Source organism: Leguminivora glycinivorella, chromosome 16 (assembly GCF_023078275.1).
Source record: "Leguminivora glycinivorella isolate SPB_JAAS2020 chromosome 16, LegGlyc_1.1, whole genome shotgun sequence".
NCBI classification, from domain to species: domain Eukaryota; kingdom Metazoa; phylum Arthropoda; class Insecta; order Lepidoptera; family Tortricidae; genus Leguminivora; species Leguminivora glycinivorella.
In genome coordinates this window covers 13837908-13865458 of record NC_062986.1, presented here as the reverse complement: position 1 = coordinate 13865458, position 27551 = coordinate 13837908, and the positions used below count along the sequence as shown (strand labels likewise).

At 35.9% G+C, this 27551-nt stretch overlaps 1 protein-coding gene across 1 annotated transcript in view; it reads left to right on the top strand.

Annotated features, from left to right (window-relative positions):
* Positions 1-392: 392 nt before the first annotated feature.
* LOC125234520 (ubiquitin-conjugating enzyme E2 R2) overlaps positions 393-27551 on the top strand; it is a 44908-nt gene continuing 17749 nt past the window's right edge. Inside the window, 2 exon segments of the mRNA XM_048140786.1 lie at positions 393-973; positions 10601-10687. Of these exon segments, the coding sequence (XP_047996743.1) occupies positions 794-973; positions 10601-10687 (267 nt within the window). The 5' untranslated portion in view covers positions 393-793.

Below are 27551 nucleotides of genomic sequence, written 5' to 3'. Positions count from 1 at the left end.
CTAATTGATTTCAGTATCTATCTGTGAAAATTAAAGTCGGTCAAATTGAGACTTATGGGTATGGAGTTATGGGATTTATGGGGAAACCGCTAACGCCATCTGTTGAAAAACTTAGAAATTACAAAGCATTAAAAAACGCCATCTATCCACGGACAAAGGAAGTGAAAATAAGCTATGGAAGCGCCATCTAGGTAAATTTGTTTACTCTACGATACCAACGAAGTAACCAATATAACATGAATATTAGTGTCCTCTGTGAAAAAAATACTGAACTAGCATCTTGTTCGGCTTAATGAAAATTGAACACTTAGATGGCGCTAAGTGTCTATAAGTCAATAGCTGTGTGCGTCACGCCGCTGCGCAAGCAAGCAAGCACGGAAATAACAGCTGTTCCACAATATTCGGTCGGGCAACTCAGGCAGCAGCTGTACGAGCACGCAGCCGATTTCCTTGGAATTGCGATTGTTTGGGCAGAGTTGCAGCGAACAATTTCTTAATCTCATTGTTAAATCGCACTCCGCGTAGTTTGGACCTATAGTGCATTTTTCAAACGTTTATTACTGCTGCATAATTACTACGTTATGTTTTCAGTTTTGGCGTTCGAAGTGTGTTCATAAATAATCCGTAAGCTATGCTGGCGATATGTTTACCAAATTTCGTCGGTCGTTGTGACTCAAGTTGAAATGCCTTGTGAATACGTGGATCGTGAGGAGAGTTCCACAGTGTTATGTCGATAAAATCTTTTTCTTTAAGTAGATAGTGATTTTAGTGTAAAATTCAATTAGGAAAGACAATGTCTACCACAGTTCCGACGAGTTCTGCCCTTAGGGCTTTGGCCCTAGAATACAAGAGTCTGCAGGAGGAGCCCGTGGAAGGGTTCAGAGTGAAACTTTGTGGAGAAGACAATTTGTTTGAGTGGGAGGTGGCGATATTCGGCCCCCCAGACACGTTATATCAGGGTGGCTATTTTAAGGTAAGTTACTCTTTCTACTGAATCCATCAACAACCTTTTTCCAATCCAAATATTAATGAAATAATATCAGATAACAAATATTCCTCAATCATAAATCATAACATAGGTACATAACCAACAATATTTGAGATTACAAACCTACCTACAAAATTAAAGTCATTATGATTATCATCAGAGAAAAACTTGTTGATTGAAACTGATCATATACAGTGATTACGCATTCGTACCTATCTGTAAATATTATTGTTTTTTGATGGCTGAATAAACAAACACCACAAATAATACACATGGTGATTTTACTAAATGAAGTTACCTACATGTTACTTTGATATTGATAACCTTTCTGATATTTGTATATTAGCTTTCCTGTAGCAATAATAATTTCTTCCTTCTCCACACCAATTAATTGGTAATGGCACTCTAGATTGATCAAAAACTAAGAAAGCTGCATTTTATCCACATATGTTGTTATCTTATGTTAATTTTGAGTTGTTTCTTTATGTTGGCTGGTATAATTAGACTTATAACAATGATGATATTGATAATAAAAACAAATATGTGTTAATAATGTTCTTAACGATTCAATTTTGATTGATCTTGTATATTTTACAGTTATTTTTCTTTCACTATTGCAGTGAAAAGTGTTTTGCACAGTGATGAACCTGGAGCCTTGCATGACACAAGCTTCCACTTACTGAACCACTTGCTATTGCAGTGAAAAGTGTTTCGCACAGTGATGAACAGGGTTCGAGGATATATATCAACGGATATATATCAACGGATATATATCAAGATATATATCGGGTATATATCCAGCGGGGTTCGACGATATATATCAATGGATATAAATATCCGATATTTATAAATATTGCAATACAAAAATAGTTTAAAAAAATGTTAACATTGTCGAAAATATATAGTATTTTGTGTTTGTTACTGTTTTTCTACTGAATGTTCTGTTTTTTAGTAGAATTTTCCTTATCTGAATTTGTATTCATAAATAAAGCGACAAAATACTGCTATGCCTTCCATACAATATGGATATATATCAAAGTTGATATATATCATAAATATCCGATATTTTGATATTTATTATAAATATCGGATATTTTCGAACCCTGGTGATGAACCTTGCATGACACAAGGTTCCACTTACTGAACCTCTTGCTATATTCAGGGTTCAATTTTATTTTGGGATCATTTGCTTGCTCAGGCATCAATAAGCCAGAGTGATTAAAAATTAACTAACCCCCATTTAAAACAAATAACTATTTTAACATTTCATCCATGTGTGCACACATACCTCTGGCAAGGTATGCAAAATATCTGAAATAGTGCAGTGCAGTGATACTCTTCAAAGCTTTACATATTTATGTGTGTAATAGTGTGTATCCTACCGGTACCGCTATAAAACTATTTGTTCCGATGTATTATTTAATTGCAGCTATCTGCTATTTAAATATTATTACAATAATTTATATGAAGTACCTAATAAACATTGTTTTCAAGCATTATAAAATACTAAAAATACTTGAGATAATATTACATGCCATTGTGTGCTTGATCTGAAATTGTCTGACTAAGAAAAATCCTACATCATTGAGCCATATTGGGAAAATGGTGTTGTTGTTGTTGTCCTGGCACGCCAAAGGCGCAAAGGGCCTTTACAAGCTTGCACACAAGTTCCTGTCTTCAGCGAACTGTCTGGACTTGCTCCACTATGATTAAGAAAGTGTGCTTAAACTTATGTTACTAAGCATAGGAGAACCAGTGATGCTTAATAAAGTTGAGTTCAGCAAATTCTAGATATCATTCCTAAAAATACCTACTGATGTTAAGATGCCTGTTGCGAGGAGGAGGAGAGGATTTATATTAGCACCATCGGTACCACCAAGACATGCTGTCTCCGTCTTGGAATGCAGCTCTCAGAGAAATTTCTACCATTATTATATTTCAGTTCATACTATTTTCCTCATAATCTGCTAATGGAAGAATAGTATTTAAATTACAATATTAATTTTCCCCGTTTCACACAGCAGTAGAATAAAATTACTTATTGTGAATTATTTGTTCAGGCTTGATACAATCAATTTTAACCCCCAACGCAAAAACGACGGGGTGTTATGAGTTGAATATGTCTATCTGTCTCTGTGTGTCTGTCTGTGGCATCGTAACTCCCGACCGGATGAACCGATTTTGATTTCTTTTTTTTTTTTTTAAAGCTGAATTAGTAGGGAGTGTTCTTAGCCATTAGCCATGTTTCATAAAAAACTTTAAAAATTTTAATTTTGTGGTTAGGTTATAAGGTTATAACTAGCGCATTTCAAAATGTGCTTCTCTATGATATCACTATCAATTTGAATCAAGATGTAACCAACAAGCGTAAATAAGAAAATATGTAGTAAATTTGAGGCCCACTTCGGGCAGCATGTAAGTAAATTGTTTAATGGCCAAATCAGTTTATTTTCACCTAGCACAAAATGTTTCAATGATAATGACACACAGAACTGACAGAATTCAGAGATCATTTAAAACAAATTTTTTTTAAGTTATTACCTGTTAATTATGTTATTCATAAAATAAAAAAATAATTAAGTTGGTTTTTTTATATTTATTAAATGATAAGTATTTGAATTAGTGAGTTTAAATGGGTAGTACATGTACCTACTATTTTTCTAAATAATATTAAATCAGTCTAAATTAGTAAATATCTATTCTAATGAACACAAGTTAAATTATAATCTATTGAAAATATTTCAACTTGTGCTGTCTTAAAGTAGTCACACTACTATTTATATAAATTAAAACCGAAATAAATTACATATATGAAAGAAAAAGTGACCAAGTCCTCTGGTTCCAGCCTCAGGCACCAGAGGACTTGGTCACTTTTTCTTTCATATATGTAATTTATTTCGGTTTTAATTAGTAAATATCTATTGTAAAATGGTCAAAGTCCTGAGTACCTAATTAGTAATACCACAATTTTACATAAGTATGCATTAGACCAAAAACAAAAGGTTAAGGTCAGTGTGGGCAAGACCGGCATAGTTTATTTGAAATAAAGTTTGAGTGGATAAAACACTATAATTAATGTAGTCTGGCGTAATGCGCATGGTCCTACGGGATAGCAAATATTATATTTTACAAAGCTTTTACAACATTTTGGTGAAATAAGGTACTTTTAAGTGATAAAAATCACATTTTTTAAGGCTCGGCGGGTTGACCGTCCTCCCGCGATGAGAACGGAAAGACCGTCTAGTGCTTGTTGTCGCGTAATTTCATATGAGACTAGGTTCCAAAATCATGATCATTGTTAACGTAATAACAGGGCAGAATGTGCTAGATAATTAATAAAATAACGTTGAAATTTTGAACATATAAGCATTTTTCTATTTATAAGGCAAGACGCATGTCCCGTAGATGGGGTTCATAACCTTTTCTTTCCAGGTCCGGATATTACTAAATACTGTTTTTCCAACGAACACCTGCGAATCCAATTTAGTCACGATATTACAGTCGACTACTTATCTGTTTTTGAAATTTTGTTATTAAGAAAAGGTAATAGGTACGATATTAGGATACATGAATTTGTTTGGTAACATTTCTTAGCAATGCTTGGTTTTGCTATAGTCACTACCAGAGTTGGACAAAAAGTAATCGACTAACGATTAACGATTAAAATAAGACGATTAATTAGTCTGATAAAAAGTTAATTGATTAATACCTATCTCTGATCCAGGCATGGCCTTTAATATTTCATATACGGGTCGTGAATCTAAAACGGGCGATTGAACTCTTATCGTTATAGGTGTCGTCAGATAGGTTTTCGGGGGTGCTGATTCCAAAATTAATGACTAATTTGAAATCATGACATTGCTGACAGTCAATTTGACACAAAATTCGTCTGCTGTGTCGTCAAATAAGTTTTCGGGGGTGCTGATTTAAAAATTAAACACCGTTTTGGAATCCGAGATTGCTGACTGTCACTTTGACACAAAAGTGGTCATGGGTGTGGTTAAGTAGGTTCTCGGGGGTGCTGATTCCAAAATTAATGATCAATCTGGAATCTGACCCCAAAAACCTATTTGACGGCACCCATGACTACTTTTGTGTCAAAGTGACAGTCAGCAATGTCAGCTGTTCCAAAGTAGTTAATTTTTAAATCACCACCTCCGAAAACCTATTGATGACACCCATTGCGAATTTTGTGTCAAAGTGACAGTCAGCAAAGTCAAATTTTAGATAGGTCATTAATTTTGAAATCAGCACCCCTGAAAACATATTTGAAGACACCCATGACGACTTTTGTGTCATAGTGACAGTCAGCAATGTCAGCAATGATCGGGTAGCCGTAAAATAGTCGGTCACAACCGTTTTAAAGGGTACCCATACGATCCCTGTTGGGTAATGCTGATCATAAAAATAATGACCAACTTGAAACCCTACTCTCTTTTGAAATATGTGTCGCCGCATGTTGCACAATCTACACATACTTAAACAAAAATAATAAAAAACGGGTAGAACTTACGATAATTCTACCAACTTCAATATGATGATGAATAATGCAGTGTAGGCTTACTTCTGTTCACCTCTTATCATTCTTCACAACCATGTCACATATATTTTATTTTTATTTAATACTTTGGAATGATTTTAGTAACACCATACGAATCATTATCAAAACTGTATTTGGAAGTTAAAATCAAAAACGGTACAACTATCATAACTATCATAAGCCATAAACGTACCTTACCTATATATTGATATTGTTTACGCTCGACTTATTTCCAATAACGCCTAAAAAAGGTTGGCAACTGCTTCTATTTTATTTTAATTTTTTGCGGGACCATGTTGAACTCGATGTTCGAGTTCGAAACACGAATCAAGATTATTTTTAACTAGTGTTCGTCCTAAGGGATATGTATAGGGTATGCAAAAACCGGTTAACTTAAAAAACCGGTTAATAACCGAGACTTTTCCTTCAAAACCGGTTAACCGGTTATTAACCGGTTTTGAGGATTTTTAGTAAATGGCCGTACTACGCAATAATTACCATTACCTTTAAGAATTCTGATGTTGATGATATCGTAGCAGGTATTACTTGCACGATGAAGATCATTTTATCCAGTTTTTGAAAATTTGGTAAATGCGGAAATTGCTAAAAAGGCTTGTGTGGTTTAAATGTGATTCGTCAGTTGCGTTTTCTAGGCATGTCGCGAAGGTCTACAGCTCCCAGAGGTAGTAATACAAGCAATTGATGTAAGATCCCAAACCAAGATCTCCATTTTACCTTTCTTTTAAAAAATATAGTTTGAAATATACGGTAGACTCCGGTTACAACGACGCTCAAGGGACCGCTAAAATTACGTCGTACTAACCGGATCGGATGTCGTACAAAACGAATTTCATTTCTTTTAATTTAAAGTAATATCTACATCTCTATTACTATACGTTGTACTTTTGGCTGTTGAAAAAAGTGTAAACAAACCCGAGCTGTCTAATTTGAGGATTGTTTATTAGGTAAAGTTTGGTTCCTGATTTTTTTTTCCTTATTTCAAATTAATTAAGCTAACTAAAATTTTCCATTTCATTCCAATAACATGTAATTTCGTTTAATTTGACGAAACATATACAATACACCTTCACAAATACAAACATATCTTCATTGCATTTAATGAATATTATTCGATCTTTTCTTCGGGGAATCATCTACCAAAAAGTACCCAATTATGCAGAGGTTTAAAATTCATGGTTGCATTTTAATCTGGGTTAACTCTACTAAAATACAAATGTACGCAATTTTTAATTTTATCTGTTTGATGCTTGGTATCAATCATCATCATCATCTGTTCCGAGTTCGATATTTGTGTTTTCGAGCTTCCGTTTCTCCGTATGAGATGGTGATTGTTGTATTAAAATGTATGTAGTCTTTATACTAGATGGTAGTTTCGTTGATTCAGTCATATTTAATAGGTACCACATCAACTATTTAAGGTACCGACCCATTAGAAACTTGTACCTACAGTCCTTTAAATAAATAAATAAAATATTATAGAACATTCTTACACAGATTGACTGAGGCCCACAGTAAGCTCAAGGCTTGTGTTGAGGGTACTCAGACAACGATATATATAATATATAAATACTTAAGTCTATACATAGAAAACATCCATGACTCAGGAACAAATATCTGTGCTCATTACATAAATAAATACCCTTATCGGGATTTGATCCGGGACCGCGGCGTAGCAGGCAGGGTCACTACCGACTACACCAGACCGGTCTATTTGTTGTGTATCTGGTAAAATTAAGCGAAAGTATATGTTTTTGGAATGAAACGGACTATAGTAGTGAGCTCAATTATTTTTAAATACGAAAAATTTAACAGGAACCAAACGTTACCTTATACATAATTTATAAGTTATAAAAAACACCTTTGACGGTTTGTTCAGTTTTTTAAATGCCTAAAAATACTAGGTATCGCATTGTTACTGTCACCTTACTTACCATTCACGTTTATAATCATTAAAATTGGCTCACCATAAATAAATAAAAAGTAACTAGTAAGTAGCCACCTATAATTTTGTTCTTCAATCTGGCCACAAAAGGTTCACTACCCCTGGATCTGTCAAATTCGACAGCTCCGGTTTGTTTACACTTTTTTCAACAGTCAAACGTACAAACTATAAAACATTTCAATCAATAGTTTTATTTACAGGGTATTATTATCATATGTTTAGTTAGAAAAGTCCTTTTTAGTATGCGTGCTTGCTCATCATTTGTAAGTAAAGCTAGTTTATACGCAATCGAAATACAAATTGGGTTCTATTTAGCTTATAAGAAATATAAGATTAGACCCGAGGCGAAGAAATTGTTAAAATTTTAAAAGCAATACTCCAAAAAGTTACGTGGCCATAATGTAATCTTGCTACTTGTTGTAGGCAAGACAGGGGGCCGTGCTTGGGTGGAAGTAGCTTTGTTTCCTCAATTTACTAGTAAAACTAGGACTTGACGGACGGATTCTGTGTAAAATGTGTCGTAAAAAGCGGCTGGTCGTTAAAATCGGAGTCGTAATAAACGGATGTACTTTCATACTATCACATACGAAAACCAAATAAATACCTGTGCTTATGTCGTTGTAAGAGGTTGGACGTTAGTTCTATGCGGAGTCGTAATATACTAACCGGACTCTACTGATGTATTGTATAAAATGTATAATTGAGTAGACTCGGGACTAATTTTCAAAATAAAATCATTACAGATAATAATGTTGTCAATGAAAAGTAATGAATAAATCTTATTATTACAAAACATTAAATAATTACGTATTTTTGAACCTTTTAATGCCTAATTTTCCAAATTTTTAAGAAATAAATACAGTTTCGGTTATTAACCGGTTAGAGACTATAAAAACCGGTTTTTAACAGAGGCCAAAAAGTCTCGGTTAACCGGTTTTTCGGTTAACCGGTTAACCGGTTTGCACACCCTAGATATGTATTGAAGACCAATGGCTGGAGGATGAAAAACTGGTATACCTCCGGAGGTGTGAGAGGCGTAGATATATAAACACAAAAGTTATAGTCAATAGACGGTCTTTCCGGGTAGACGGTCTTCCCCACACTGACCTTAGTTAACTTTGTCAATGACAATAAATGCACTAATTAGCATTTTTATTATTTATCTTAAAATAGATTTTCATAATAATATTTATAAAGTATAGTTGCTAAGTGCACCGAAGAGGCAAACAGGTACGAGTAATCAACCCATTGCATTTAGAATCTAAGCTGATTATAGTAATCTGTGCGAAAAATGTCACTCATTCAAAGATGTACCTATCATGCCTGCCACTTCTTTGCCGAAAAAGTAATAACACAGGGTGTTTGGCACGTGAGCCGGCAAAATTTTTGGGGGCTTTGTAAGCGAGTGTCATTACCTTCCTTTTTGTCCAATCTTGGTTCTAGGAGCCACGGTTCTGGAGATACGACTTTTCAATTTTTTTTTTCTCTATTCAAACAAAATCTCGCAATTGATATTAGGTTAAATTTAAATTGAGCTTTTTTTGTAATAAGCTCATGTGTTTGTTTTATGCTGTAATTTGTAAGATTATCAAACAAATGAAGCATTTAAGAAACTACAAAAAAAAAGTTATGGGGCTTCGAATAGCATTTTGAATTTTGGATGATTTAGGAAGAAAAAAAACCGTTAAAGCCTAGGGCCAAGGTTCCAAGGATGAAATGGAAATAAATGACACCACAAACCCCTCAAAAATGTTTGTAGGTTCATGTGCGTATGCGTAACACCTTGTATAATATTCCACTACACCTACAGAGGAGACCAAATAATTGTATATACCTATGACAGATCACGAGGCCCCCTGCCTGGCTGCCTATTAGCCGCGGTCCCTGGTTCGAATCCGTTAAGGGTATTTATTTGTGTGATGAGCACAGATATTTGTACCTGTCATGGATGTTTTCTATGTATAAAAGTATTTGTATTAGGTATATATGTGAGCTTACTGTGGGATAGTCAATCTGCGTAAGAAGCCCCTATAGTATTTATTTATTTACAAGGACCTATTACTAGCGGGCTATTAGCGTCCGAAAGGGCCCGCCGGCGGAGCGTTTCGTCGCACTTCGCAGTACTCGCAGTACCGTTGAAGACATTTTATAATCGAAATTGACCGGTTTGTCCTATATCAAAAATAATATCTATTTTAATGTAATTTCGAGAACAGAATAGACAAAAAAGAACCTAAACCTCTGTATGACCCAGATTACAAGCAGAGGTTAAGCGTTCGCAAGGGCACGCCGGCGGCAGGTCTGACTTCACTTTTATGATAGAATAATAACTTGTTTTTGGAGTAAAATATATATTTTTAGCTAAATTTCACTAACTTCTGAACCGATATGTTTTAGTCTGGCTTTACATTTACATAAGATTTAACAACTTTTTGACTGTGCGAACCAAAAGGCCTCACCATACCAATGTTTTGCATGAAAATGGTGCTAAAAACTCTTGTAGGTACTTTCAAGTATGAATTTTCTGAGATGCACTTTTCGCTTTTGCCCTAATCTGTTAAACAAAGGCCTTTGTTTCTATTATTCGCTGCGGTTAGCTCCCGTTTAAACGGCACGTGCTATAGTCTCAGTGTAGTTAAAAAGCAACTATCATGATAGCAATAAGGTTCAAATCCATAAAAAGCCCTTTCAGAGATAACACGTTTTGTCATCTTCAAAAAAAGTTACCTGCACACTGCAAACTGTTTAATAAATTTGAACCTTATTGCTATCATGATAGTTGCTTTTTAACTACACTGAGACTTTAGCACGTGCTGTGGAAACGGGAGCTAACCGCCGCGAATAATAGAAACAAAGGCCTTTGTTTAACAGATTAGGGCAAAACCGAAAAGTTCATCTCAGAAAATTCATACTATACTTTCATGTAGATAAGAAGTATAAGTACCTACACTGTGCTGATGAAAGGTGCTTCAAATATTTAAATATTCCAGCAACTGAGCTATAAAAGTACACCTACCCAATCGCAGCGAACATTTCCATCAACACTCTATGTTTTACATACCTTAGAAATCTTAGAATCTAGTAATAACATGATTTTCTTTTGTTTCAGGCACATATGAAATTCCCCACAGACTATCCATATTCACCGCCTTCAATTAGGTTTTTAACGAAAGTGTGGCATCCAAACGTATATGAGGTGAGTCTAACAACATATTATTTTTCTACACAAACTAGAGGTTAAGTAAATAATCAGGAAAATCCATACTAATATTATAAATGGGAAAGTGTGTCTCTTTCTAACGCGAGCGAAGCAGCGGGCAAAAACTAGTTCATCATATAGGGTTCAGGGCAAGAAATCTCGTATTTATGTATATTTCGTCTCTCAGGCAAAGAGATTAAGAGCATCGAGCTTTTCTGCCAGTGAAGAGAGACACCAACTTTATCCTCAGATAATCAGAAAGGCTACCTCCACTACTCCAGTTTGACACTGACATCTACTTAATAACTGTTCACACGCAACATAGTCAATAACAAATGGTAACACTAATCTCCAACGTTACTGACATAGATAGATAGATAGATAGATAGAATACTCTTTATTGGCACACCTCAGCAAAAGATACAGTGGAGACAAAACAAATGATTATAAATAGAGGCAGACAACAGGCAGGCGGCGGGACATATTTGGCTTAAAGGTCTCGTAACCAGGCCATAAAATCCTCAAAAAAAAAATACTGATATATTATATTACCCAAGAAAAGTAAGATTTGTGTGAATCACCTTGCTAAAATTAGCGAGTAGTAATAGCAAAAAAAGTACGGGCATGTCGAATGTGTCAGGTTCAAGTCACCCCTGTTCCACAGATAAAGCAGTCGTGGTAGAGATTCAAATTAGTATTAATGTTAATACCGGAAAGTGACTACCTAGCATGACTGATATTTTTACCTGGCTCTAATGACACCTGGAAACAAAAGATTTGATTTAAATATAACCGACTACTACAATAGGCTTTGAGAATCCATTATTTGCTGGAAACCTTAAAGAACAATGGCAATTGTTGGCTCAAGTTTCAATTAGATATTCTAAATCGTTAAGTTTAAGCACCTGGCTCAAGCACTTTTTTTAAGTCGGGGAAGTTCGCAACTTACTTATTTATTAAAAGCACCTATTCGGTTGGCACTGGCAGCTTGCTGCTTTCTTCAGGCGGAGGGTGATGCGAAACTAGCGCCACTTCTAATATTGTGTTATATATATCTTCAAACTAAACGACCTGTGGGCCAAGAAAAGTACCGAATGGACACCAAACAAGACCGCGAAGGAGATGGCGGCACAATCTTGACGTCTTTCGAAAATATTGGCCAAACATTGCCTTAAGACGATACGCTACAGGTTTAAGCAACTTTAATCTCTGCGCACATTGAAATTCAACTTATTATTGAATAACCATAGCGAGTACAAGCTCATACGTATCGTCTCTAAACAAGTTTATGTCGATTCAAATAACGTAGTTTTATGTCGATTCAAACAATATTGGACTTTAAAACCTTACACTAAAATTTAAAACATAACTGACCTGAATTATCATAGTGTGTTTTGACATTGAATGCATTCGTAGCGCGCGCCGGGTCGTTCTATTGTTTATCTATCTTACCTGTGCGTTTCCGAACAATTCTAGTTTTAGCTTTTTAAAGATCAACCTTTTGTTTGGCCGTCGGACCATCTCAGCAAAGACGCTCATACTCGAGAGCAAATTTTAGTAAAGAACTAACTAAAAAAAATATTGTGAAAGAACAAAGCAAATAATTATATCGATATCTTACGATTAGATAATTGAAAACATCTTCTCAATTGGGCTTTGTTAAAAATGTCGAAATAGCTATTTATGCAACAAGTGCGGAAAGTAGGTGATTTCTGATGAGTGTCATATAAGCCGATACGAGTCGGAATTTCGGAAATCATCTTTGCGCACATGTTTCAAAGTTTTCAAACAATGCTTTACTTTGCATTGTGCGAGTAAATAAAAAAACATAATAAGACAAAATACTTTAGTAATTATTAAAATTAAAAGTTATGTTAGTACAATTTTCGAATTTGAAAGACATTGGTTTTATGGGACTTATAATAGTAAAGTTCAAAATAAAATAAAAAAATTGAAAATTAAAAAGCACTAGTGCGGAAAAGTATTACTTTCCACACGATTTTTATGGGACTGATAGTGAAGTTAAAGTTAAGTTTAACTTCACTATCAGTCCCAGTCATCAGTTAAGTTAAAGTTAAAAGCAAAATAAAAAAAAAATGTTAAAAGCACCAGTGAATATTGTGGAAAAGTACCTACTTCTTTCCGCACAATTTTGCTTCATAGAACTTTTCGAGCACATACATTCTAATAGCTATTTTTATGGGACTAATAGTGAAGTTCAAAATTTAAAGAAAAATGAAAAGTAAAAAGCACTAGTGCGGAAAAGTACTTTCCGCACGATTTTGCTTCATAGAAAACGCACTTTTCGAGCACATACAGTGCTATTTTTATGGGACTGATAGAGAAGTAACAAATTAAAAAAAAAGTAAAAAGCACTAGTACGGAAAAGTACTACTTTCCCCACGATTTTTCTGGGATAGACAGTGAAGTTCAAAATTAAAAAAAAAAATTAAAAGTAAAAAGCACTAGTGACTAGTGCGGAAAAGTAGGTACTACTATCCGCACAATTTTGCTTCATAGAATACGCACTTTTCGAGCACATACATTGTAATAGCTATTTTTATGGGACTGATAGTGAAGTCCTAAATAAAATAAAAAATTAAAAGTAAAAAGTACCAGTGCCGAAAAGTACTCTACTTTCCGCACGATCTTACTTTATAGAAAACGCACTTTTGTAATAGCTATTTTTATGGGACTGATAGTGAAGTTCAAAATTAAAAGCAAAAAACACTAGTGCGGAAAAGTACTACTTTCCGCACGATTTTCCGGGGACGGATAGTGAAGTTCAAAATGTAAAAAAAAAGAAAAGTAAAAAGCACTAGTGTGGAAAAGTATTACTTTCCGCACGATTTTGTTTCATAGGAAACGCACTTCTCGAGCACACATACATTATAATAGCTATTTTTATGAGACTCATAGCGAAGCTCATAATAAAAAAAAAATTAAAGTAAAAAGCACTAGTTTGAAAAAGTACTACTTTCCACACGATTTTTCTGGGACGTATAGTGAAGTTCAAAATTTAAAAACATTTGAAAAGTAAAAAGCGCTAGTGCGGAAAAGTACTACTTTCCGCACAATGTTGATACATATAAATCGCACTTTCCGAGCACATACAGTACAGCACATGCATTGTAAACGCACTTTTTGAGCACATGCATTGTTATAGTTATTTTTATGAGACTGATAGTGAAGTTCAAAATAAATAAAAATTAAAAGTAAAAAACCGGCCAAGAGCGTGTCGGGCCACGCTCAGTGTAGGGTTCCGTAGTTTTCCGTATTTTTATCAAAAACTACTGAACCTATCAAGTTCAAAACAATTTTCCTAGAAAGTTTTTATAAAGTTCTACATTTATGATTTTTTTCATATTTTTTAAACATATGGTTCAAAAGTTAGAGGGGGGAAGCATTTTTTTTTCCTTTAGGAGCGATTATTTCCAAAAATATTAATGTTATCAAAAAACGATCTTAGTAAACCCTTATTCATTTTTAAATACCTATCTAAAAATATATCATACGTTGGGGTTGGAATAAAAAAAAAATTCAGCCCCCACTTTACATGTAGGGGGTACCCCAATAAAACATTTTTTTCCATTTTTTATTTTTGAACTTTGTTGGCGTGATTAATATACATATTGGTACCAAATTTCAGCTGTCTAGTGCTAACGGTTACTGAGATTATCCGCGGACGGACGGACGGAGCTACAGGTCAATTCTCCATACAAACGCTCTCGACTATTTCCTCCCTGGTTTTTGAAGATAGAGCAATGATTTTTTCAACACGGATGATTCTTATTTTTATCTGTGTCGGACCGTTATGATTTTTTTGCTATTTTTATTTTAAAAGACGCTAGAGCCAATCAAAAATTTCTAAAAACGGCCTTTTTCAATATGGCTCAAAAAAAGGTGTGATACTCAAGATCGGTAACAATTAGCCATAAAATCTAAACGGTCCGACACAGATTATTTCATTGTTATTCAGATTCTCTAATTTCGTTCCGTTTAAATAAGTTTTGAAGGAGGAAACAGTCGAGAGCGGAACCTCGATTTTAAAGATTTTTTCGCAATATCTTTTAACTGAGTTGTTCTTAATGGACATTTTTTTTCGATAAATCTAGTTAATAACACTGATATTCTCGAATTGAAAGGGGGACTCCTTTCCATTTAAGCATTTTCGCTACCGTAGCGTCTTAAACTGAGCCGCGTGGAAGAAAGAGAGGAAGGCCTTTGCCCAGCAGTGGGACGTGGGACACAACAGGCTAACAAATAACTACGATACTACAAAAACTAAGAAATTTTTTTTAGGAAAATTCACTATTAACACGACACCGCGGATTTGACTTATCGACCTTGTCAATCTTACCTCTTAAAATCTGTAAATCATATGACGTTTATTTTGGTTAAGAACACAGACCGAATACAAGCAATACATAACACAAGCCACTTGCACACACCAAGGAACTTATTTAACTAAGTAGGTACATATTAGACGGTGAAGGAAAACATCGTGAGGAAACCGGACTAATTCCAATAAGGTCTAGTTTACCCTTCGGGTTGGAAGGTCAGATGGCAGTCGCTTTCGTAAAAACGCCAAATCTTGGGATTAGTTGTCAAAGCGGACCCCAGGCTCCCATGAGCCGTGGCAAATGCCGGGATAAGGCAAGGAGGATGATGATATTAGACCAAAAATACTTGGACCTTAGTCACTCGCAATACACAAATAATCTCTTGGTTTCCTGTAATTATTCGTTACTATAAATTTATGTTAACATAAAGAGCATTAAAATTTCCGCTGGAAGTACAAAAGAGGACATTCTTTCAAAGATTAGCCTTTCATTTGACGACCTAAATAATCAGCATAGCCTCTTTTCATCCTGTATGCATTTTATACTTGTGCTGTGCATACGCATACCTACGTGTGTTGGTCAGCCTGACCTAGTAATCTTCAGTGGTTACGTATGTAAAGTATATGTTTATTTGTAAACGATTGATTACCAATCAGCATGATTCACGCATTGTTTAGAATACAACTTGTACTCATTAGACATACGAACCTTCGAAATGCGGTCGAAGAAACTTAATTTTTAAACTACTGACACGGTTCGTGAGATTGAGAATTAGTACCCTACTACCTGCACACCTACGTAGCTAAACAGTTTGAAAGGAAATAATCTGATATAGTATTGGCCAGTCGATGATAATTCGAGAACATCAGTCCATTGTATGTACAATAACCTAACCACAAAATTAAAAACACTCGACATACCGATTTCCATGAAGCATGTCTAAGAACACTCCTGGCTAATTCAATTTTCAAACAAAAAAACTAAATCTAAATCGGTTCATCCGTTTGGGAGCTACGATGCCACAGACAGACACATACACGGACAGACAGACACTTCAAACTTATAACTCCCCGTCGTTTTTGCGTCAGGGGTTAAAAAGGGGCATGAAGTGTTCAGTTTAATGCGAAGTCCAGAAAAAGTGCCCAGATTTACCTTATAGGTCAAGATATAGGTATCTTACAAGATTTTGGATATGATGTTCGCATAAATCTAAATTGAACGTTTTATAGTAGGTCAGCAGTTTGACATCTTTATCTCTGTGCTACATGTTTTAACATGTAACACATATCCATTATATTGGTAATTAAGTATAATCATCTGATTTAATGCATAATTATGTGTTTTAAATGAAATATCATACATAAAACGTCAAATAAACAGTTACACCAATTTAACCGTGTCACTGCCGAGTAAGCTTGGCTCATCCGATGACTCCGACCGATGTGCCCATTTCCGTACAGAACACGAATACATAATTTAACAATTTTGGTTCAAGGCCAAACTAACTTAACCAGACCAAACTAAATGTGTTGATTCTGGCAATCAGTAATTAAAATGAAATCACGTTTATTGTAATCTGATGCTTTAAAATGGAGTTTAAAGCAATCGTAAAATATTTGTTCATACATAAGTAAATGTTTATGTAGTAACTTTGCATTTTAATTTTGTAGATGATTATTTTGTAGGTAAGTCATTTATTTTGTCTTTGTAAAGTTCAAATGTGTAGGTACAGTATAGGGACATGAAACATGAATGACATCAAGATAATTATATTCTGTTATTGTTATAAGTACCTAATGTAAGTAAAATTATATTTTGTAGTCAACGTAAAGCTTTAAATGATAACTAAAGCCATGGTATTTACTATTTTTTAACCCCCGACGCAAAAACGAAGGGGTGTTATAAGTTTGACGTGTCTGTCTGTCTGTCTGTCTGTCCGTCTGTCTGTCTGTTTGTCTGTGTGTGTGTCTGTCTGTGGCATCGTAACTCCCGAACGGATGAACCGATTTTGATTTAGTTTTTTTTGTCTGAAAGCTGAGTTAGTCGGGAGTGTTCTTAGCCATGTTTCATGAAAATCGGTCCACTATGTCGCGGTCGGGGGTTTTTTCAAAATTTTAATTTTTAATATACTTAATTGGTGTGTCTTGCATATTTTCCAAATTAGACTGATTTTACTAACAATTGACTTGGAAAGACTGCCGTTATCTCTGTGAGGCCAGGCTCTCTACCCAACAGTACATTCGTTGACAATCCGTGGCGAACAGTATTCAACTGGCTCTGTCGTACGTAAGAGCCAAGAGAGAGTTATAACTACGAAACGCTACGGAATGTCAACGATTGTATTCTTGACTAGGGGACCAGATTCGGCCACAGCCACAGGCTCCACTTTTCGTAGCCGTCAACGGCGTCGGTATTATACCGTTAGTTCCTAGCAGAGGTCATCAATTCACGCGGCTGATTCACGGTGTGACGCATTCCGCTTAAACACCACTCAATATGAAACAGTAGAAATTATGTTGCCACTTCCTTTGACAGTTTTATCCGTCTTAATTTAGTTTCCTGGTGTAGGGTAAAGTCATCCTACGACTCCTACGTTTCTTTAATCTGGCCCTGTTTTTTGTACTTTTCAAACAATCCTACAAAGCTTTCAGTACACACACTCCATACATCCATTTATTAATTTAATTCCATATTTATAAACATACATTTATTAATTCCATATTTAAAAGATACAAACCATCATTCAAATCAACAGCGCACAGGCTTCGTCAAACGCGTAGGTCTTAGGTACAGAATAGCATCCGCTACAAACTTCGTCCAAACTACAACAGATATAATCCACCACAGGGTTGTCTATTGTTTGCCCGACAGTCATTTAACATAATATTCATTTGCCCGAATCTAACTTGCCTGAATTTCATTTGCCCGAATGATTTGTTTATCATAAAAATCATATGACATACTCGTTGTTTATCCGAATATTACCTTCCATAATCATACAATGCCATACTATTTGTTAGCCATATTATTAAGTGCAATAATATGGTTTCATAGAATATTCAAACGCCATAAGCAATTATTGCCATATTAATTGTTGCCCATATTATTACCTAACCTAACCTACTTTCTGATAGCAGTTTCATTTTCCAGGGGTAACCTAACCTAACCTAACCTAACCACTTTTCCAGCAGTTTCATTCTCCAGGGGGTCACAGTTCTAACCTAACCTAACCTACTTTCTGATAGCAGTTTCATTTTCCAGGGGGTCGCAGTTCTAACCTAACCTACTGTCTGATAGTATTTTCATTTTCCGGGGGGTCACATGACAGTTCTAACCTAACCTAACCTACTTTTCAAGCAGTTTCCTTTTCCAGAGGTTCACAGTTCTAACCTTTTTTTTTTTTTTCTCTGGAGGGGAAAAATGCTGTTACGCATACCACTCGGGTACGGGGATGAACCCGAGTGGTTATGTGGGACTCCTTTACCCAGTTTACCCACTAAACAACCCCCCCGTCTTACACCTCGGTGCTATTACACCTCGGTGCTATTCACAGTTCTAACCTAACCTAACCTACTTTCTGATAGCAGTTTCATTTTCCAGGGGGTCACAGTTCTAACCTAACCTAACCTACTTTCTGATAGCAGTTTCATTCTCTAGTCCTTCTAGTACCTATTATAGTAGTTTTCGATTCTGCCAAAGCACATTATGGAAATGCACTTTTCTGGACGCTAATTTGTATGACAAATGATGGTATGGAATGTGGTAATTACGGATTTCGATGATTCTGCCAAATGACATTATGGAAACTGACTTTATGGGAAACAAAGTTTCTGGCACTAGATTAATATAGTAAACAATGATTATGGCATAAGATGTTATGAGAAACAATATTATGATTGTTGAATAGGATGGCAAATAAAATTATGGCAAATGAAATTCTGGCAAATGGGGGTATCCCCCACCACAGGGTTCGTCAAAGCTTTACAATTTTACTTCTAAAGTATAGTTTTGAAAAGAAAAATATAACATCTGAAATATGTTTTTTCTACTCGTCGACTTTAATCTGTCAATTAGGACTAGGACACCACAGACTAAACTATACGTGCTGACTTTTCAGTGTTGGATAGTCTTTGACACTTAGTCAACTATAATATTTCATTACACTTCACTTTAGGTAACTGAAAAAATTTCGAAAATAGAACGTCATACAAGTTCTATACAAATTTTCGATACCTGGCAAATTTTTCTGCATCTGAAACACATTTTTTTTGTCTATCGCGTTATCGACCAATCAGAGACGATTAAATTTTAACTTGAATGATGAAATACCATTGATGATGAAGTTGATGACTTATAGAAAAAGTATTGTATACAATAGTGATATAATTAAGTTTTTCTTCACTCTCGTACCGTACATTAGGCCACTCAGCAAGCTTCGTGGCCTAAACATGGTACTCGACTGAAAAGCTTTGTATTATAGCACGATTGTATAATAGTACATTACGATACAAGTGCGTAAAAAAGGAAGTTCGAAACGAGTGGCGATGAATTAAAACACGACCGAAGGGAGTAAATCGACACGAGTTGCGAATTTCGCACGTGTTTTCAGTACAGATGAGCTTCCGAAGTTTCGACCTGTTATATAATGAACCACTTCTCGCACTAGTGCGTAGAAAAAACACCATCTGTACTGAAAAATACTATTCAGGATACAATACATCTTCTCGTACAATTAAAGCCACTGCAAATGTCTCAAAACTATTTTAGTAATAAGAAATTATTTGAAAAATGTTATGTTTGTTAGTGCTCATCGTTGGAATAAAATTACCTTAGTTATGCTAATTGTACTAATTATGCCGATATTCATCCTGAGCATTTATAATAATTCAGAATATAATGTTACCTTTTACTTAAATTGCTCCAGTAATTTGTTGCTTATCTCAATATTTTTGATTATCTGTTGTTTCGTTACTTGCCATTTGTAAAGTCAACGAAGTTGTATAAGTAATTATTACCAAAATCTGCTATTTATAGATACTAATAGATGTAATCGATCTTCTTTGGACTATATAGGTGTAATTTATCACGCATTTATGGAAGGGACTAAATATTCAATTATTCACCTCATTTATTTTAATCACACACCCTGTATAATTTTAATTATTACGCTAACATTTTATTCATTTCATATTGCAATAGGAATCTCCCAAGATAATGAAAGAAAAATAAATGTTTACGATAGAACACTGTTGGGACGCCATTTAATTTCCTTCCACAAACATACAGTTCCATCTTATTGACTTACTTAAAATAACGATTTTATAAATGAACACGAACTGATAGCTTCTTAATATAATAAAGCCCGAAGGAAGAATTTTGTTTTCCAACAATCTGCGTAATATAAAAAGTAAATTATATAAAAACTTCCACCAGCCGCGCCATCCATTTTTATTATAAGTGTGTTGCGATACTTGCGATACCTTACCCTATTCATAAATAAATCATATCGGCGAGTCAGGTCCACAAAGTTCCATATTGAAACAGGATGTAAAGTAGTGCCTACGCTGCACGGCGCACAGGTAAAAGAAATATCCCTTGGTTATTGCAATATTTCATTGAGTCCAATGGTCAGACGAACCAGCGAAAAACGAATTACGCTTCAACCTAGAATCTTCCAAACTCAAATGCCACTGCAAAAGGACTGCCAGGCTCAAATGGGACTGAACTGGTCACGTTTGCCGTATTCATCCTGACAGATGGGCTAGTGTAGCTACCAAGTGAATGCCACATAAAATTTTGAAAAAATCCCCCGACTGCGACATAGTTGACCGATTTTCATGAAACATGGCTAAGAACACTCCCGACTAACTCAGCTTTCAGACAAAAAAAACTAAATCTAAATCGGTTCACCCGTTCGGGAGCTACGATGCCACAGACAGACACACACACACAGACAGACAAACAGACAGACAGACAGACAGACGGACAGACAGACAGACACGTCAAACTTATAACACCCCTTCGTTTTTTGCGTCGGGGGTTAAAAATAGAGCGCGGACGCAGCAGGCCCAGAAGGAAATAGAGGGACGACCTAGACACCTTCCTCGCTAACTGGCCGGAAGAGGCACTAAACCTGGAGTCATGGAAGTTAAGAGGAGAGGCCTTTGCCCAGCAGTGAGACACTAAAAAAAAGACCTATGACGAAGAGTCGTACAATCACATTACTGTGAAATAAATTGCTAACTTCGATGTTCGCGGTGAGCTCTTATTCTGGATGGCCAATGTGTCCGACTATCAGCAAGTATCGTATAATAATTCGAACAACAGCAAACGATACAAACGAGGTTTTAGTGCCAGATTTGTGATAGTAGTTAACATTAAAGTAAATATATTTAGCATTATTATTTAATAGTATTTGACACATCATTCAGTAATAAAAACTACATATTTTAGAGAAAACTAAATAAAACTACCCCAAATACAGTGTTTTCCTTCTGAACTTATTTCATATTTGAGGATTTACAGCAATATGGACGAGGACAATTAATTTAATAAAAACAAAGGTTTTAAATGCATATGCATCGATTGTCCACCGAAATAATGTAAAAGTAATAATTTACAATAATGGCACAACGTCTTATTCACATAAATGTAATAAAATAAATATTGAATTACCTGTATCAGACTCGAGGCCCAAAAAGTCAGACTTCCTGATTTATACCTAGAGGTACATGTACATGTACACCTTGAATTTTTGTAAATATATACTTATACTTATAGTATACTTTTCATATCCACCATTTTCCATACATTGCTTCTTATATATTCTGTGGTAATTTTGTAAAATAACCGGGCTGATATTACACGTTTACATCTAAAAATGTATATTTTATCGATTCCGGAATTTTCGAGATTATGTGTTTCAATTCCGGAACTGTAATATCGGAAAAGTTGTCCGAAATTCCGGAATTTCGAGATTCCGGAATTCCGGAATGCAAGCCCTAATAACAACGTCTGTAAGGTTCATAGCCATATGTGACTGTACCACTGACGCCACCATATTGTAATGAGAGTTGAACGACCTCAGTTCAGCACTAGCCACGGTTGACAGCTGTATTCGACATAATTCGACTGAACTAGGGACTTGACAAGAGCTTGTAATCATAATAACGATGTCGATAAGATAGCCTTGCGTTTGAAATGTGGAACCAAATCTAGTCAGAAATTATATATGTATACTAAATTTTATTATGAAAGGTGAGAAAGCTATTTAATGGTTTTTGGATGGCATTCAAACAATATAGATACGAGTACCTTATTTACAGAAAAGGTTTACATACCTATTTCAAAATTCGAGAGCAGATTTCTGATTTCCTGAGCGTGAATTCACTTCTAATCTTATTGAAGTGATGAATGATAAACAGTCAGTAAGCTCAAAACAAAACCTAGCTGCTGACAGTGTGTGACAAATCTAACAACAGTTAGCTGCAGTTAGAATTAGCCAGTACAGACACAGACCTGCATTGTAAGACATATTTGTCGAGAACTTGCTCTAATATGTCATTCATGAAATACGTAGAACTCCGCGTCTAGACATTGATCGTGCAAAAAATTTGTGGCTAATCACAAGTTGCAAAATAACGTTATTTTATTTGTAAAAAGATAAACGATTTTCCCATGAAAATGTTGCCTTGCCTTTTTTTGCCCACCCGAGGATCCTGACCGGGCAAAAGAGCAATGGATTGAGTCGGAAAGCGGACCCTGATGGCAACAGGCCGGAAAAACGCTAGGTTGAAGAAGAAGACAGTTCTGTATGAGAGGCGTCTAAGTCTATCCAGCATTTCTCTTACGAGAATAAGGGAACACTACACAAGACTACAATCTGCAGTACTAAACATGCCCCGCTTTAGATTTATTAGACGCTGACGCCTTACGTCACTGCGCCAGTACTATCGCCTATCTGGCCCAATGTCAGCGCGTCTGTTTCCATTTCCTTATTGAAATCGCGAAATTATCCGTACTTGGCGCTCCTCGGCCTTGGGGTAATTAACCTTATTCTCCCGCTTTGAACTTGTGCTACATTCACACAGCTCTTTAAATATCTCACATTGTGTTTCCATTTGCAAGGTAAGGCACCCAAAGCAACCAATTTAAAGCGAGCTCAGATGCTGTGACAAATATTCGCAATCTTAGAGCACCCTTGTAATGGTTGTGTAGAATTTTCGACTGTGCAAGTAGTTGGAATGTCCCTGACCAAAGGCCCGCACTTACTACCTAGCGTGCCAACATTTCAATCTCTCTTGACCACGTGATTTTTTTTTTGTATCTCGAGTCGATACCTAGTCTAGATTGAGACGTTTGCGTCTATTATTGTCGGGCTTGATTGCGACAAGCGTCAATTGCTTTTAGAGATAAATTAGTGATCGGCAGCGGCACTTGATTTCCAAACGCTAGCAAAAAGTCGTTGTCTTGTACCTGTGAGCATAAAGACTTTTGCTGCTCTTGAGGTCTCCCACTGAAGAAAAGCTGCAACTCATTTTGCACACATTTTCTAGGCCCAGATTTGGTTGAAAACCCCTCACAATTTTCTGGAACTTTATTGTTGATTTTAATCAATTACCTATGCATATGTTAACGCCTCAAACAAAGATAGTCATTTTCGCATATCAAATACGACAACAAAGGCCAGTGAAATGCATATAAAATAAATGTAAACGACACACCCATTATTGGAAGCGATAATGCGCCGACGTCCTAATGAATGCACACTTCCGCAAGGTGCGTCATAGGGCCTTAAACTCGCGGCCATGCCTACGAGCCTTGCACTCGCCGGCCGTATTACCCAAACAATAGTGATTTTATTCTTCAGGTAGTCATATCATATTACAAGTTTAAATACTTTGAATATCACATAAAGTGTAGCTTGTGTTGGTGTGGTGTAGCAAGTGGGCTCTATCCCTACACTCTTCAGTGGTTTATAGGGGTTGGCTGCTAAGCCGATGGTTTTGGATTCGAATCCCGGTAAAGCCGTTTACTGATGTGATGAGAACAATTTTTTTTTTCCTGAGTCATGGATTCACTGCTTATCTCCCTCATTGGAGGAGGGTATCCACTATGGTGCCTGCAAGGAACTCTGCGGAACACATGTTTTCCGAGCATTAAATCTTAGGTAAAAATTCCTTAGGGAACGTTTAATTCACGAAACGGCGCAGCGCAGTATTGGATTGGAGCCCGAATAAGAATGGCATTAACGTCTACCTACGTCTCTATAGATCTTTGTAAACAACTTCTCATTGTCTGTGTCGAACTCAATCAAAAATATCCAGTTTGCACAAGAAAATGTTTGATTGTATTAAATATTAATGTTTGAATAATTTTATTGCATGCAAATGTAATTCTTATCTGACTTTCATTTCAACTGCCCGCTTGATGCTTAATCGCTGAACTGATTTAGATTAAATTCGGTTCGTTTATTACCTAGTTTTGATACCTAAGTGAAAATTTGCTCTTATCTTGTTTTGTTCCGCTACTTGTTCCATAAGACGACTGCTACTAAATGCTAACCAAAGAGATAACACTCGTGTAGATACGTAATCACATATCACATTACATACACTCCCGCAAAACAGTTTACTTTACTCTAGAAACTCCAGATAAATCTGAGTCCAACTGTAGTTGCTTTCAATATCATGTTTCCACGCGAAAAGTTGGCGACGCAATAAGGCGTTTCCACGACGTTTTCCTGAACTATTTCCTCTTTACATTGTAGATTCATGGAATGGGAATGTTTATATGTTCTGCGCACAATAAGGTCCATCAATCAGAATTCAGACTGCAACTTTACTGCGGATCGTGTTAACGTTAACATTTAGTTGAAGTATTTCCGTTGGACCCAGAGTATAATCTTCTTGGAAGCAGACTACCAACATTTTTAACACTTTTATAAGATACTACTAGTAGGAGTGCATTTCCATCTTTATAGATGATTTAAAAAGCGTCTAGCGCTAAAGTTCGTGACTTCACAATCAAAAACCATAAAATACAAACCAGCAAAACGAAGAAACCGAAACGCACTTGTCTTCTCGAAGTTTTTATGCGTCGATAACTTCATACCTCCCATAGACACAACACAACGATATTCTTTTTCCACCTTATTTCAATGAAGAAAGGTTAACTTTTCCACAAAATACATCTGAACCATCCTTTATCAAGTAAGCTACGGTCGGTTGCATGCTAATGCGTTCCTAAGCTCGTAAAACCCGGCTGCGGTTAGAATTGCCGAAGATTTTAAAGAAAGATCCAATTTTCCGGTCTCAGGTACGCGGTACGGTAAATTAAATCATATTCGACCTGTTCCAAATGTCCCAATCCCATATTTTTTGCACGAATCGTTAAAAAATATCTCACACTCGTTATTTGTTCAGTATCTATCTTATTTCGGGCCTGATTGTGTAACTTCGCCGTATTTGTCGCAATGCTGTTATTGCATCTGATACACAGCGCAAGCCAACTAATCTAAAATTTTGTACTCGACTGTATTTCTCAGAACATTTCCACTTTTCCGATATTTCTGGCCGCGTCAGACATTTGTGAAGTTCCCGATTTAGAGGTCACAGAACGCGCATTTTCTTTGTGAGGAAGCGCTCAGTGAACCGGTGGCATATTTTTAGCTGAGGGCGACGCACCGGCTCGCCGTAAGCGCGTTTCTGACTATCATCATGACTGTATTCACTACGAGCATTGCGAAACGAAAAACTTCCAGCATTTTCTGCAAAGCTTTGAGGCAACCTTGCTCGCCCAAGGTCGCCTTTAAGGCAGAGCAGCGTGCACGTTCTGTCCAATTTAGTCATGATCTGTGCCAAATTTTATTTGGCCGATGCCTCGTTAAGGCTAATAAATTTAACGCAGTTTCCTTGTTTCCCTGTTTATGTGCTATTTTTCGACGTAAATAACATAAATTTAAGGATTCTTTGAAATTTTATTTCTTCAAACCAACTCTACTCACGAACACCGTGTTTTATTATTGTGTTGCGTCGCTGCATCACTTTCGCTTGAAGTACTTATTAAGGAAAGAGATGCAAACAGCGCTACTTTGTCGCCATAACAATCCTTTATGTCTGTCGATGTTGCGCACTTTAGTATTGAAATTCCTTTTCATAAAGAACGTAATGAAGAAGAGACTGAAGACAGACTTCAATTACGTGCAAATTGTTAGCCGACACGAGAAAAATTACTATATCTCTTTCCGATTATCGTAATGTTTGCAAATAATAATGGCATTGACAATAGACTGCACGCAGCTAAATAGCCCAAACCCTAATTATTTATTCGCAGGAACGCTGCCAAGGCGAGCTCAGCCGAGAATCAGTCGCGACCGTTAGGCTACTTTCACTCTTCTATTGTACGAGTATTACCAGTGTTCTACTGACTAAAAGTGTTAGGGTATTCATATAACTCCAAGCTTACTAATACGTTTGGTTATTCGGTGATACCAAGGTAATTTGACAAATATTTTGATCGCATTTGCTTACTCTAAGTCTGCTATGATGCCTATGATATGATGCATCAAAGGTTCATATGTTTACATTTTCATCAATTCACTCATTTTACTCACGGCCTCTGTGTGCGTTTATTTGAAAATGGACTAGATTATATAAATATAGGTACTCGTACTCGTCGGTGAAGATCGAGGTCAACATCGCGCATCGTATTCTTTATTCTGACAACAGTCGAGTCAATGTCAATACAATATTCGACCTACTTTGTGCTGTGAATCCTCAATTCAGAAATGCTTACTACGGTTCGTATATGATTCACAATCACAGTACGTAGCCATAAAGACGGACATAAATGTATACCTATTGGGAAATAAAAACAATCCATTAATGGTAAAAGCTTCACAAGTCACATCGGAATGTGTCATTGGAGAAGATTCTTTTAACCATGATAAGTAATGTAATTTACTTTTTCAGCTTTGCCACTCCAAATATGGTACATTTTCTGAAATCTTCGTATGTTTCTAAAAAAACTCAGAAATGTGCATGCACCAGGCTCACTATAAAAAATATATAACATAGTCCCCGCTATATTTTTTCTTGCACTGCACCGTTTTCGCTTCGCTCCTTACCCTACGGAAAGATATTAGCCATTTGTTATCCTGAAAATGGTGCTCCCACGGGAGGATCACATAGGGTTTTAGGGTTATCATTTTCTTTTAAGATGATATTTAAAAGCTACATAAACGTGTGCAAAACTACATAAATTAACTATCAAAAGTATACCGAATTTTTAGTGCCGGTTCGATAAGTATCAAACAAGAATATCCCTCCACTCCCTGCCCATGGTTAAAAATAAAATATAGCTCACCTTCGCGAAAAGGCCTATCAATAGCTTCAATGTTTTAAATAGAAATAGACAAGTCAATAACAATAACTGATACAATTTAAATAGAATTTACAAAAATATACCCAATTAGCTTCTGCCCACGGAATTATACAATTTTAACTATAAAACTCCCG